The 14,431-nt window shown below is 36.3% G+C and overlaps 1 protein-coding gene across 3 annotated transcripts in view; it reads left to right on the top strand.

Annotated features, from left to right (window-relative positions):
* RPTOR (regulatory associated protein of MTOR complex 1) overlaps positions 1–14,431 on the top strand; it is a 569,750-nt gene that overhangs the window by 220,242 nt on the left and 335,077 nt on the right. For 2 of the 3 annotated variants that reach the window (XM_056817367.1, XM_056817369.1), the window contains exon 5: positions 7,208–7,354. In XM_056817367.1, the coding sequence (XP_056673345.1) occupies positions 7,208–7,354 (147 nt within the window). Of the gene's footprint in view, positions 1–1,091; positions 3,641–7,207; positions 7,355–14,431 lie in introns of those variants that run through there. The other variant, XM_056817370.1, reaches the window with a different exon arrangement.

Raw genomic sequence — 14,431 nt, 5'->3', positions numbered from 1 at the left:
TACTCTGGTGACAGATAGCTTATTTCACCATGAATGCTTTGTAATTGTCTTTGATCATTGTCTTAATCAGTAGCTTGGTCTTTCACAGTTGATCATCCTTACAATATTATTGTTACTATATACAGTATTGTTATGGTTCTGCTCACTTCACCTTTCTTCTGTTCATGTAAGACTTGCAAGGTTTTTCTGAAGTCATATTGCTTGTAATTTCTTATAGCACAATAGTATTCCAACACAATCACATATTAAAACTTGTGCAATTATTCCCTAGTAAATGGCATGCCCTTGATTTCCAGTTCTTTGTTGCCACAAAAAAAGAAAGCTAGGTAGCCAAGTGGACAGAGTGCCAGGCCTGGAGTCAGGAAGACCTGAGTTCAGATCCTGCCTCTGAAATTTACTAACTCTGTGACCTTGAGCAAATAACTTATCTCTGTATTCCTCAGTTTTCTCATCAATAAAATGAGATGAAAAAGGATGTGAGAAGACCATTTTAGTATTTTTGCCAAGAAAACCCCAATTGGGGTCACAAAGAGTTGGTTACACCTAAAATATTAATAAAACTAAAAGTAAATAAATATTTTCATACAAATAGGTCCTTTTTCTTTTCCTTTGATCTACTTAGGATACAAATCTGTTAATAGTATTGCTATGTTAAACAGAATGTAGAGTTTTACAGTTTTATGACCCTTTTTTTATAATTCAACTTGTTGTCCAGAATGATTAGAGTAGTTCTCAATTTCACCAAGAAAGACTATTGGTGTCCGAATTTTTCCACTCTTCTTACTATGTTGTAAAAAGAACCTTGAGACAATACCAGAAGTTATACCAGTTGACAAAAAGTAAATACTTATTTTTAGCCATGTTGTACCTTTACTCTATGTTTTGGCACATTGGATTTTGTAAAGTTGTGGAGGAGAGATGGAAAAAAAGTCTGCAGCAAATGCTGGAGAAGCAACGACTAAAGAACTGCCAATAAAGATGGACATTCTATTTGGAATGAAGTCTGGGGAAGGACAGTTGAAGAAGAAGAGGCAAACTGAAAAAACTGGGTCTCTTGCCCTTTGGACAGAAAGGAGGAAGGACAGAAAAGTCCTGCTCTCTGGTTTCTCCCTACAATACTCCAGTGACTGAATCTTCAAAACTGTTGACCATTTTCCCAAATCTGAACTCTATTCCATCATCCTCCAACTTGGGGATTGTTTTAGGATTAGGGAAATTCCAAACCCTCTCTCCCCCTCAACTTCTTTACCTTTCCCCTTCTCTTAAATAAACCCCCTTACTTAAACTTAGAAAAGGCTTTGTTTGATATATCATGATACTCACTTTGAGCTGATTTCAGTGCTACCAACAGAAGAATCAACTAAGGTGGGGAAGGGAGGAGGGAGGAAGGACAGGGAGAAAAGAGGGAAGAGGCTGCAAATTGGCATATCTGGTCTTGAAATTATGATCTCCTTCTTAAAATAATCTCCTAATATAATTCTCCTTCAGCTTCAACAATCATAAGAATACCAGGAAAGAGATAGGCAGTAAAAATAAGAAACATAAAGAATTAAGCCTGGAAAAGAATCTTTCCAACTAGGTATTTTTAATGTGATGTTAAATTTCAATGGGTTCTTCTTCTGGGTTAAGATGGCCACAGATAAGAGGCAGGGCTCTTCTCCTCTTCACCAATCGATAAAGGGTTCCTCCCAAGGACAAAAACCAAGACCAAATGAGCAAAGAGCCTCCACAATAGGGTAAAGCACCGAAGGTAGGCAACATTTGGGTATTTCCGTGCTAAAAGTGGGCAAAATTAATCCCACTAAAGGGCGAGTTCATCACCACACCCCCCACTCTACCTACAGTGCCATAGGTGGAGCAAGCAAGGGGCAACCTCTAGGTTCTTGGGGTGGGGTGAGCGAACCACAAACATACCTCTAAGAGCAGTGAGACTAGGGACCCCAGGAGGCTGAGGAGAGAGCAGAGCTTGGACACAGAGACAGAAAAGGGCAGCACACAGCAGATGCTGCTGTGGAGATTCAAAAAATAACCTCAGGGCAAAAACCTCTCTGGAGCTCAATACAGAGACTTGCCTACCCTCCACACTCAGACTTCTGCAGGCAATCTCTAGGTTCTCAGGGGCTGGCTGAGGCCACCACAAAATTACCTCTAAGAGCAGTGAGACTAGGGACCCCAGGAGGCTGAGGAGAGAGCAGAGCTTGGACACAGAGACAGAAAAGGGCAGCACACAGCAGATGCTGCTGTGGAGATTCAAAAAATAACCTCAGGGCAAAAACCTCTCTGGAGCTCAATACAGAGACTTGCCTACCCTCCACACTCAGACTTCTGCAGGCAATCTCTAGGTTCTCAGGGGCTGGCTGAGGCCACCACAAAATTACCCCTAAGGGCAGCAAGGCTCGGGACCCCAGGAAACTGAGGAACACAGAGTTTGGGCGCAGAGATGGAGAAGGGTGGCACACAGCAGATGTTGCTGCAGCGACTCAAAAAATAGTCTCAGGACAAAAACCTCTCTAAAAGTCAATACAAAGATTTCCTCCTTCAGACTTTTGACCAGGAAGGAACAAAGCAATGGCCACTAAACTCCCAAGAACTATAATACACCATTACCAAAAAAAAAAAAAAAGACCCGTACCCCTCGATAATTTTTATATAGAAAGACTCCAGAGTAAAGAGGAGACAGCAGAGGATGACCAACAAGAAAACACATTCAAACCTCAAAAAAAAATGGATATTGGTGACAAGCTCTTGAAGAGTTCAAGTCTGAGATTATGAGAAACATAGAAGAGGCTTGACAAGAAAAGTGGGAAAGAGTTAAAAAAGAAAAGAGTTTAAAAGACAAAATTTCCCACTTGGAAAAAGAAACCCAGAAATGAAATGAAATTATAAGCAATTTGAAGACCAGAAATGACCTGCTGGGTGCCATTATAAGCAGGCTAGATCAAACCAAAAAGGAAAACCAAAAGATCTTAGCTAAAAACTAGAATTGGGCACATAGAAGGCAATGATCTCACAAGATAGCAAGAATTAATAAAGTAAAGAGAATGACAAAATAGAAGGAAACATGAAATATCTCACTGAGAAAATGACTAATCTGAAAAACCAATCTATAAGAGATAATTTGAGAAAAATAGGCCTACCTAAAAACCTGGAAACAAACAGAAACCTTTACATCATGCTATAAGAAATTATCCAAGAAAACTGCCCTGAGGTTCTTCAACAAGAGGGCAAAATATACATTGAAAGAGTCCAAAAATCACCCTCTATATTAAACCCTCAAAAGACACACCCCAGGAATGTAATTGCAAAATTCAAGAGCTTCCAAGCTAATGAGAAAATATTACAAGAAGCCAGAAAGAGACAACTTAGATATCAAGGAGCACCAATCAGGATTATACAAGATCTGGTAACCTTCACACTAAAGGACTTCAAGGCTTGGAATATGATATTCAGAAAGGTTAAGAGAATTGGGTCTACAACTGAAGATCACCTACCCATCAAAATTGACTTCATACTTCATACTTCTAGGGGAAAGTATGGGCATTCAACAAAACAGAAGACTTCCAAGTATTTGTAAAGAAAAGACCAGAACTAAACAGAAAGTCTGATATCCAAACACAAAAATTAAGAGAAATGTGAAAAGGTAAATAAGAGTGGGGAAAGAAAAATAATTTTTTTAATTTTTTTTCTTTAAGGGCTTCAATAAGGTCAAATTTTTATCCTATATGGAAAAATGTTATTTCTAAGTCTCAAAAATTATATTCACTATAGTAGTTAGAAGAATTATTCATAGGTAGAGGTTGGAATACTAAGTGGTCTAAGATGATATGCAAAAAAAGAAGGGGGGATATAAGATGGCACCAAGAGAAACTTGAAGGAATAAAAAAAAATAGGCTAATCTATACCACGCAAAGAGGCACATGGGAAGTGGAAAGGAATAATACTATTATAAGAAGGAGAGGAAAAGGGTGCTAACAGGTAATACTTAAACCTTACTCTCAGTGGAATCAATTTTGCGAGGGATGAGCATCTAGATCCATTGGGGTATCGAATTCTATCTTACCCTATAAGGAAGTTGAGAGGGGAAAAACCAAGGCAATGGGGGGGGGGGGTTGCAGGGAGTGGGGCAGGTAGGTCAAAAAGGGAGGGAAAGAGAGTGGGGAGGGAATTTAATAGATTCTAAAAAATAATAAGATGGGAATAAAAAGGGAGAGGGTGGAAATGCAAGTAAAATATGGTTGGGGATTAGAGGGACTGATTAAAAGCAAACCACTGGTCTAAAAGGAAATACTGAAAGAGGAAAGGGCAGAACTAGGAGAGAAAATAAAAATGCTGGGGAATACACAGGTGGTAATCATAACTCTGAATGTGAATGGAATGAACACACCCATAAAACAGAAGCAAATAGCAGAGTGGATTAGAAAGCAAAATCCTACCATATGTTGTCTATAAGAAACACACATGAGGCAGGTAGACATACATGGGGTAAAGGTAAAAGGCTGGAGCAAAATCTATTAAGCATCAATTGAGGAAAAGAAGTCACGAGTCTCAATCATGATATCTGTCAAAGCCAAAGTAAAAATAAATCTGGTTAAAAGAGATAGGGAAGGTAATTACATCCTGATAAAAGGCATCATTGACAATGAGGAAATATCAATACTCAACATGTATGCACCAAATGGTATAACATCCAAATCTCTAAAGGAGAAATTAATGGAGCTCAAGGAGGAAATAGACAGTAAAATTATACTAGTGGAAGACCCGAACCATCCTCTATCAGATCTAGATAAATCAAACAAAAAAATAAGTGAGAAAGAGGTAAGAGATGTCTTCATCCCAAGCCTAGACTAGGATTCTTGGCTTCACTCTGTGCCCCCACAGATCAGCCCACTTCAGCCTAGACAGCCCTGCTCTGGGACTCCAGACTTCTCCACAGGTTTGAAATATCAAGGGGTGTAGGTTGGCTTGAACAGGATCGAACTCAGGGTCTGAATGTTTGCTTGGCTTAGGTTCCAAACCTGGGACAGTAGATGGGTAGTGGTGTGGGGTAACTTGCTCTTGGCTTACTCTTGCCTCCTTGCTATAGCCTCTTGCTGACTCTTGTTCTCTTCTCACCCCCATGCCCCAGATGTTCTCTGCCTACCTTTTGGGTTTTTCTTTTTTTTTTAAGTTTTTTCATTCTGTCTCCTTGTTTGTTCTTTCACTCCTATATTCTTTTTGTGATTATATTTTAATATTGGTTGGAGAGGATTATTGTGGTCACTCAGAGCTTTTCAGATTTACGCCACCATCTTGGCTCTGCCCCTGGAATTCTCTATATTTCTATAATTCTGTTATTCTAAGGGACAACTTCTAATTTGGCCTCCATTCTAATTTTCTTCCACTTGGGGCAGGGATCCAATTTACTATTATATTATAGTATATATTATTCATGTATATAGTATGGGTCATAACACATTTATTAAGTACTTGCTATATGTACAGATTTTTTATTAGGTGCTCTGAATCACAGAACTTTTGGTGCAGTGAATAGAAACTTTATCCTGGAGTCTGAAAGACTTGGGTTTGAATTTAAATTAGATACTAGCTTTAAGACTCCAGGCAAGTTACTTAACCTCTTTATCTCAGTTTCCTCAACTATATAATGGAATAATAATAACTACCTTGCAAGATTATTGTAGGAATAAAAACACTTATTACTGAGTCAATCAAGTTTCTGTGGACCTGAAAGTAATTTCTCTCCTCTCTAGTCCTTACAAAGATTCCCCCTTTATACTGTGTTTCTGTTGGCTTGGTCAGTCAACTATACTCCCACGGTCTGGTCTAACCTTTAGCTTGATTTCTAGATTTATTTCTGTCTTCAGAGAAAATTTTCCCTTCTTTAGAGGCTATATACCTTGAAATTGCTTCTGGCTGCCAGTTACTGTCTCTTTATCTGGTTGGAATATATATCTCTGCTCCTTAAACTAGACTTCAAACCCTCTGAAGCTGACTGTTCAACATGAATGATCTGCTAGGCAAATAGCTCCATTTTCAAATGCATCCTTCTCCTTTGTTAGTCAAACATAGATCTATTGTTGGCCCAGAATACCCAAACTCTCAACTCTCTCCAGTTTGTTCTTAATAACAAGTTAATACTTCATATCATCTGTGATTATGTCCTATGAGTTTTCATTTTCTTATTTTGGGGTGGGTGAGGAAGTCAGTCAGGAAAAAAGTCTCTTCCTATTAGATTATAAGATTAAAAATACATTTTTTAAATTTTATTTTTATTGTATTACAAAGCATACTTCCATATGATCATTGTTGTAAGAGCAAAGTCATACATAACCAAAACCACAAAATAAAAACATAAATACACTGATGTGAAAGATGACTCCAACAGTTCTTTCTCTGGGGGTGCATAGCATTCCATATCATAAGTCTTTGAAGATTGTCCCAGATCATTGCATTGATGAGAGTAGCCAAGTTTGCATAGATAATCATCATCCAATATTGCTGTTGTTGGGTACAATGTTTTCCCAATTGTGCTCATTTTGCTCTGCATCAGTTCCTGCAGATCTTTCCAGCTTTTTCTGAAATCATCTTCTTATCATTTCTTATAGCACCATTACCAACATGTACCATAATTTTTGTTCAGCCATTCCCCAATTGACGGACATTCCCATAACATCCAATTCTTTGCCACTGCACTATAAATATTTTTTGTACAAGTAGGTGTTTTCTCCTTTTTTGTTATCTCTTTGGTATACAGGTATACAGTGATACTGGATCCAATGGTATGTACAATTTTATAGCCTTTTGGGTATAGTTCCAAATTGCCCTCCAGAATGGTTGGATCAGTTCACAATTCCACCAACAATGCATTAGTGTCCCAATTTTGCCACATTCCCTCCAACATTTACCACTTTCCTTGGCCAAATTGTGAGATCTTTAAGAGGTAGGACTATGCCGTACTTTTTGTATCTCTCTAGGCTACATGGAGTCTAGCAAAGCAAAACATCTTGCTCATAATAATTGCCATTTAAAAATGAATGAAAGTTATGATAATTTTTGTACTCTTTTTTTTTTCACTGTTAACCAAATTTTAAATTTAAAACTAATTTTATCTTGATAGTAACCTTTTAAAATGAGATCTGGGCAAGGGAACTGTAGCTATGATTCTTCCATTTCATAAGTAATATATATTGTTTTTGTTTTTGTTTTTCAGAACTACACTCAGTATATTCCACTGTCCATATATGATCTGCAGACTTGGATGGGAAGCCCTTCCATTTTCGTCTATGATTGCTCAAATGCTGGCCTTATCGTCAAGTCCTTCAAACAATTTGCACTACAGAGGGAGCAAGAGTTAGAGGTGAGCCATTCTCAGGCAGAAAGATTTCTCATGTCTGAGGGTATTTTTCTCCTCAGGTTGGGTTCTAGGAGGTAGGTTTTTTTTGTTGTTTCATTTTTTTCCTTTCTTCTTCCTTTGACAGTGGTTAAAAATGTTCATAGTGCCAGGACATACTCATGATAGAGGATCCACTGATGTTTAAATGGAGTCATACTGACTTATTTTCACAGGCTGTTGTACTTAATGTCGTTTTTGATTTAAATGTTAATTAACTGATAACATTAATAGAATCAGTTTATGTCCCAGTGGTCTATACCACTAAGATAAATGTGAAAACAGAGCAGACACATTTGTTTTACAACTAGACCAATGTCTGGGCACATGCTATGATTCCATTAGCATATTTGCTCTTGTACCAAATATGTTGATTTTTGCTTTAAAAGTTTTTTAATTATATAATGCTAACCTAAACATAGTTGCCATTAGTGGCCTTTTTTAAAATAATGGTTTAGCGAATCACAGTTGTGTTATGATAATGAGGAAACATCTTACTTGGTTGTTATAATTAATATTTGATGTCTATACAGAACAGTAAATTTCTAAAAAGAAATTAAAGCATTTGTTTCAATTAAGAGACCTTCCTACTGTGGAATGAATAATGGTGCCACTATAGGGAACTGGGCGGGGGTGAGGGAACTATGATCCTCAAAGAATGGATGAATTCTTATTAGCTAAAGCACAAATATAAATTTAGGAGTAAAAAACTCTTATGGTCTCACAAGTACTGTAGATTCATTTTTTTAAACATGATTGGGTTTTTTTTTTAATATCCATCAGAGGATATTTCTCAAATGATCTGCTGATCAGTTGAAATTCTCTTTGGTTGTTTATATAATTAAGGTTTTTGAAATGTACTATTTTTTTAATTAATGCCTCACGCAGAATTATTATATGAGGTTGACTGACAAATATAAAGTTCCTCATACTTAAAAATCTCATCAGGTTCTGCTAATCATTTTTTCTTCATTTTATAACAAGAAGAAAGAAGATCAAGTTTCCCCTCTTTAGATTCTCTCTTACAGTCAGACATTAACCCAAGGATAATAAGCACAAAAAGAAGCCAAAAGCTTTGAGTGACACATTTGTCTGCTCCCAGGTCATTCAGTAAGTAATGAGGAGCATGTTAATTTATCTTGTGTAAATAAAATGTCAATATACTTGACTTTATTTTCAAAATTAACTTTTTTAAAATTCTGAATCAGGAATAAATTTTTAAGAAAACTTAACATTTAGCTTATTTTATTTATATTTTTATTTTTTACTTATCAATATTTCATTTATGACAAGTAATATTTTTAAAGGAAGAAGGAAAAAACCAAGATGCCAGATCAGGTTAGTAAAACCAGAAGTAATTAATTACTTCACCAAAATACCTTATATACTTGGGAAGAATGACCATTTTACATTACATATAATGTGCAGCAACTATTTCTCTTAGTAACAGGAAAATAGTTTTATCTTCTGACATACTAGATATATGTTCAGTAAGTTCTCTATGTGTTTATATTGCCAGCATTCAATGTGTCAAGGACATATTAATTTTTCTAGTGAAAAATCTTGTGAGTTTAAGTGATAGTGTCTAGATTTTGTTTATTTACAAATTGCATATCTAACATGCCAAATGGGCATGATGAGTAAAAACTTATATTAAATAAAATTATTTAGAAAAATTATTTTCTTTGTAATAATTTAACATTCAGGATTTTTTTCCATATCATACTCTTTGTGAACCTTATAAATTAAAAGAATTAAGTTTACTAGCATTTTACTTGATTTATGTATAAATCCAGAAAGCTTTTATTCTATAGCTTAGAAAGGAAGGACATAAGCATTTATATTTCAGGAACTGTGCTAAGTGCTTTACAAATATTATCTCATTTGATCATAACAGAACCCTGGGGGACTGATGCAATTATCATCTCCATTTTGCAATTGAGCAAACAAAGGCAGAGATTAAGTGACTTGGTCTGGGTCACATAGCTAGCAAGTATCTGAGTCAGAATTTGAATGTAACTCTTCCTTAGTTCAGACCAAACCACGGAATTCCCCTTTTATCTTGAATTCTACAACTAAAAGTATATATGGTACCAGATCTAGGAGGACCTGGGGTCAAATCTGTCTTTAGTCACTTACTAGTTGTGTTACTCTGGACAAGTCACATAACCCTGATTTTCTAGCCCTTGCTACTCTGCTGTCTTAGAAATGACAGTAAAACAGAAGGTAAAGGGGAGGAGGAGGAGAGAAGGAGAGAGAGTGCCAGCACACACCATTTAGATAGCAATTAGTACAAATTGTACAAAGAATATGCATATGGGAAGAGACTGAACCTGTGATTTCAATGATACAGGGAACTTCACAATGATCACTTTCCATCTTCCAGGGTCTGATTTGCACCTTCTGTGTAATTTAGGATCTTAGAGGACTGCACACAAGATACTGAAAAGTTAAATGCTTTCCCCAAGTTCACTGAAGAACATAGTAGAGATGGGCTTCAGCCAAGGTTTTCCTAAGGCCACTAGCCATGTTGTTGCTTGAAGTCATAAAAGTTTTATAAATTTATGAAATTTTAGTACCGTGTTTTAGTGCTTTAGTACCATGGTAAAAACAAGTAAAAAAAACCAAAACAAAACACATGTTTTGAGGTGGAAATCCCAAAATTTATTAAATGGGTTTCATTTTTCTTCTACTGAGTCAGTGAAAAAAATACTGGCTTACTCCTACCAGATTTTTCAGTCCAACTGTTGGAGCTCCAGAAGTTTTCATTATCTTTCACCAAAACCCTAGCCCTAACTTCTCTTTTACCAAGGAGTATTCGAAGAATAGAATGCAGATATAATTTCTGATTAATTAAAGAATTTTACTAAGATCCAAGAGACTATATACTTCAAGGAAGTCATGAATTGAAGGAAATCCACTAGGCTTTTAAAATAGATGTGTTTAATTGTTAAAACTAGTCATGTTCATTTTATTTAACTTACAGTATAATTGTGATAAGTTTTTGCTTTGTAGCAGCTGATCAGTTGTCCCTGGAGAAACATTGAAACAGGCCTCATAAAGTGTCTTCCTTTATATCTAGCCACGTGTTTATAATACTTATTTTTTGTTTTTGATCTCTTCGGATTGGCTTCTGGTGTCTTTATTCTCAGCAATCCCATTTGATTTTCTTTTATTAGAATTTGAAGAACTGTGTAGATTTGTTTCTCCCTCTCCTTTTGAAGAACTTGAACATAGTAGCATAGCACATTCTAATAAAAATGAAGGAACTTGCCAGCTTATGGTTTTGATTTCATCTTGAACTGAAACTAATTTTTGGAGGCTTACCACCTGAGCCATCAGGATGATCTCCCTGATGAAGTGTATCTGAATTTTATTTTACTTGTATTTAATGTCCATTGTTTGCAACCAAGGATTATTTAACAAATCATAAAAATTAAAATGATGAGAGTTTAAAGTGATTTTGACCTGCATTTTCCCTCTGTTTAAGTGCTGGAAGCTTGAAGCACCTAATTGCTACTCTAAGAAAATTGAGACCCAGAGAAGTGAAATAACTTGTATAAGGTCTCACCAATTTTAAGTATCTCCTTTTATTTTTGGTTTATCTTTTTTTTCCCTCCTACATGGAAAAATTTTGTTTTCACATCTTCTCCACCCCTCCCCCCACTTTAACTTACTTCTTCATCTTGTTTTTCTAATAATACATATGCCAAATTTTAATTTGGGATATTTAGGCATGTCTACTTTTTTAAAAAGTGTCTTTATTAATGTATTTTATATTTTCCTTTTGCAACCCTCCTTATTTCCCTCAAGAGAGTGATTCCATATTATAATATTTTTAAGACTAAAATAAATAGCAATGGGAAAAATATCACCAAAATTATGAATATATTAGAAACTCTGAAAATATGTGCAAAGCACCATAGTTGTTTGCCTCCCACCTTTGCATAGGGTATTTCTTCCTATAATTCTTCTTTTAAGACCCATTTGTTCTCCATAGCTTTCCATTAGTCACTTTTAATTTTTTGCAGGGAGGAAGTGAATGTTCTTTCCATTTACTTTGTTTTATACACTGTTCATAATGTTTTCTTGACTCAGTTAACTTCGCTCTGCATCAATTCCTATACATCTTTCCTGTGATATGGAAATGTAATATTTAGTTATCATTAATGCATCTGTGTCATTTTGAGATTTCTTCTCACTTTGCATTAGTTTGTGCATATCTTTCTCCATAGCTCTCATATTTTTCATTCTTAATGACACTATGTAGTAAGATCCTAAGAATAAAAATTCTTACATTTAAAAGTATCCCTAGGTTAGTTGAAAACTACTGCCAGGTGGCATCATGGGAGAGCACTGGGACTTGAAAATGGAAGAACCAAATTCATATTCTGACTTAGTGATTGTATGAACCTGGAAAAGTCACTTGGATTTTCTTAAATTTAGTTTCCTTAACTATAAAATTGGGATTATCATAGTTTCTACTCTATAAGGATTCATCATGATTATGTACCTTAGTTTCCCAGCCCTTATCCCTCTTCTGCCTTCGAACCAATATCTAGTATTGATTCTAAGAAGGAAGGCAAAACTCAAAAAAATAAATAAATAAGGATATAGGAAGAAGATTCAAAATTGGATAATTAAAAAAGAATTGTACTCAAGTTTGGATATTAGAAGGACAGTTGGTCAGGAAAGCTGTAGCATGACTTGTTACCTCAGAATATGAGAGCAGAATGCAGGCTGCTTAAATGAAACTGTCTAAAGCTGTATGTTGTTTAAACTAAACTAATTTTCCTTTCCCTCTGGCCCCACCCTCCTCTCATCTTTATACTAACCTTAAATTTGTAACTTTTTGTCTTGTCAGAATGCAAAATTTCTAAGTTGTTGTACCCTGGAGTAATTTAATTCTCCTTAATCATAGTGCCTCCTAGGAGCAACTGGGTGACTCAGAGAATTGAGAACCAGGCCTAGTGGGTTGTCCTAGTTTCAAATCTGGCCTTAGACACTTCCTATCTGTGTGACCCTGACCAAGTAACTTGACCGCCACTGCCTAGCCCTTACCACTCTTCTGCCTTGGAACCAATACACAGTATTGATTCCAAGATGGAAGGTAAGGGTTTAAAAAAATCATAGTGCCTCCCCTCTGGAATTATTTCCAATTTATTTAGTCTCTTTTTTGAATATAGTTTCATGATGTCTCCCTCATTAGACTTTAAGCGCCTTGGGAATGTCTGTTTTATGCCTTTCTTTGTATCTCTACTCTTCATTTCAGTTCCTAGAACTTTATAGGCACTTAATAATGCTTGTTTACTTGAAAAGTGAAGAGTAATTGTTTGATAAATCAAGACTACTATTTTTTTTTGGTTTTTAAAATGTTTTTATTAATTTTTTGTTTGTCATGTATCCCTTCCCCTCCCAGACAGCCATTCAATATGGCAAATAGTATTTTTTAGAGAAGAAAAGAACCCAATACAACTGATTTATGCATTAAATAAGTCTGAAAATATGTGCAATACATAACACTTGTCTACCTCTTACCTTCAGGAAGGGAGTGTCTTCACATAGTTCCTTTTTTTCCAAAGTATTCATTCTAGATGCTTTTTTTTTAAACCCTTACCTTCCATCTTGGAATCAATATTGTATATTGGATCCAAGGCAGATGAGCAGTAAGGGCTAGGCAATGGGGGTTAAGCAACTTGCCCAGAGGCCAACTTTGACCCCAGGACCCCACATCTCTGGGCCTGACTCTCTATCTACTGAGCCACCTAGCTGGCCCCTTTAGGTGCTTTCTTACACTACCCTGCTGGACTTGCCTTATAGCATCCCCCTTTCCCTTGTGCTTCACTCCTAGAATGATGCCTATTATTGCTGGTATAAAGAAGACTTTGTCCCATGGCAGACTCCCTCCTACAAGTTAAACTTGCCCCTGATTATGCATCCCATCACTGATATATATCCTCCCATGTTTTGTTTTTTTTAACATATGCCTCAAAATCTACTCCCTGGACTGATACTTTCCTTCTCTCCTAGATGCCAGCTGCCCTCAGGAGTTCCAATTCCTCTACCACCCAACATCTATGACTTTTCAAGCACCAAATTATCTAGACCATACTCAGTGTGTCATCGTCATCTTCTTTAACAGATCATTTCTCTTCATTTATCGAAACATGTATGAGTGTAGCCCTCTCCTAGAATTAAAGTAAAGCCCTCCTTTTTTGTCTTTCACCCTTTTTTTTCATCTCCTTTTCTATAGCTTCTTTTTCTGAGACCTCAAAGGTTACCCTTCTCTCATGGCCAGCACTTGATTTTACCCTGGCATGTTACATGCTCTCTCTCTGTTCCCTGGCTCCTCTCTGTCCCTTTCATATATCATCTCTGTAGGCATTCCAGAATTTTTGCCAAGAAAACCCCAAATGGAGTCATAGGCATATATGACTGTGACATATGGAAAATCCAATATATATGGATATATGGGAAAAATCCAAGACATATGGAAAAGTAACAGAAATATATAAGACCAAATGATATGAGCAAATGATCCTCAAGAGTTACAAATTTAACCATATGAACGAAGCTCTAAATCAGTAATAGGAGGCAAAATGCAAATTAAATTGTCCTTAGGTTTTACATCAAACCCAGCAAATTGGCAAAAATGAGAAAAATAGCAATAGTCAATATTGGAGGAGTTATGGAAAAATAGACACAGTGATTTGTGGTAGTGCTTTGAATTAGTACAGCCTTTTTTTTTTAACCCTTACCTTCCATCTTAGAATCAATACTGTGTATTGGTTCCAAGGCAGAAGAGTGGTAAGGGCTAGGCAGTGGGAGTTAAGTGACTTGCTCAGGGTCACACGGTTGGGAAGTGTTTGAGGCCAGATTGGAACCCAGGACCTCCAGTCTCTAGGCCTGGCTCTCAATCCACTGAACTACCCAGCTGCCCCCAGTACAACCTTTCTTGAAAATAATTTGGAATTATTCAAATAAAGTGACAAAGTATTTATACCATTTGACTCAGAATTTCTACTACTAGGCATATTAATAGGA

This window comes from Monodelphis domestica, chromosome 2 (genome assembly GCF_027887165.1).
Source record: "Monodelphis domestica isolate mMonDom1 chromosome 2, mMonDom1.pri, whole genome shotgun sequence".
NCBI lineage: Eukaryota > Metazoa > Chordata > Mammalia > Didelphimorphia > Didelphidae > Monodelphis > Monodelphis domestica.
The sequence above is the reverse complement of the archived record's forward strand: the minus strand, read 5'-3'. Positions and strand labels throughout refer to the sequence as shown.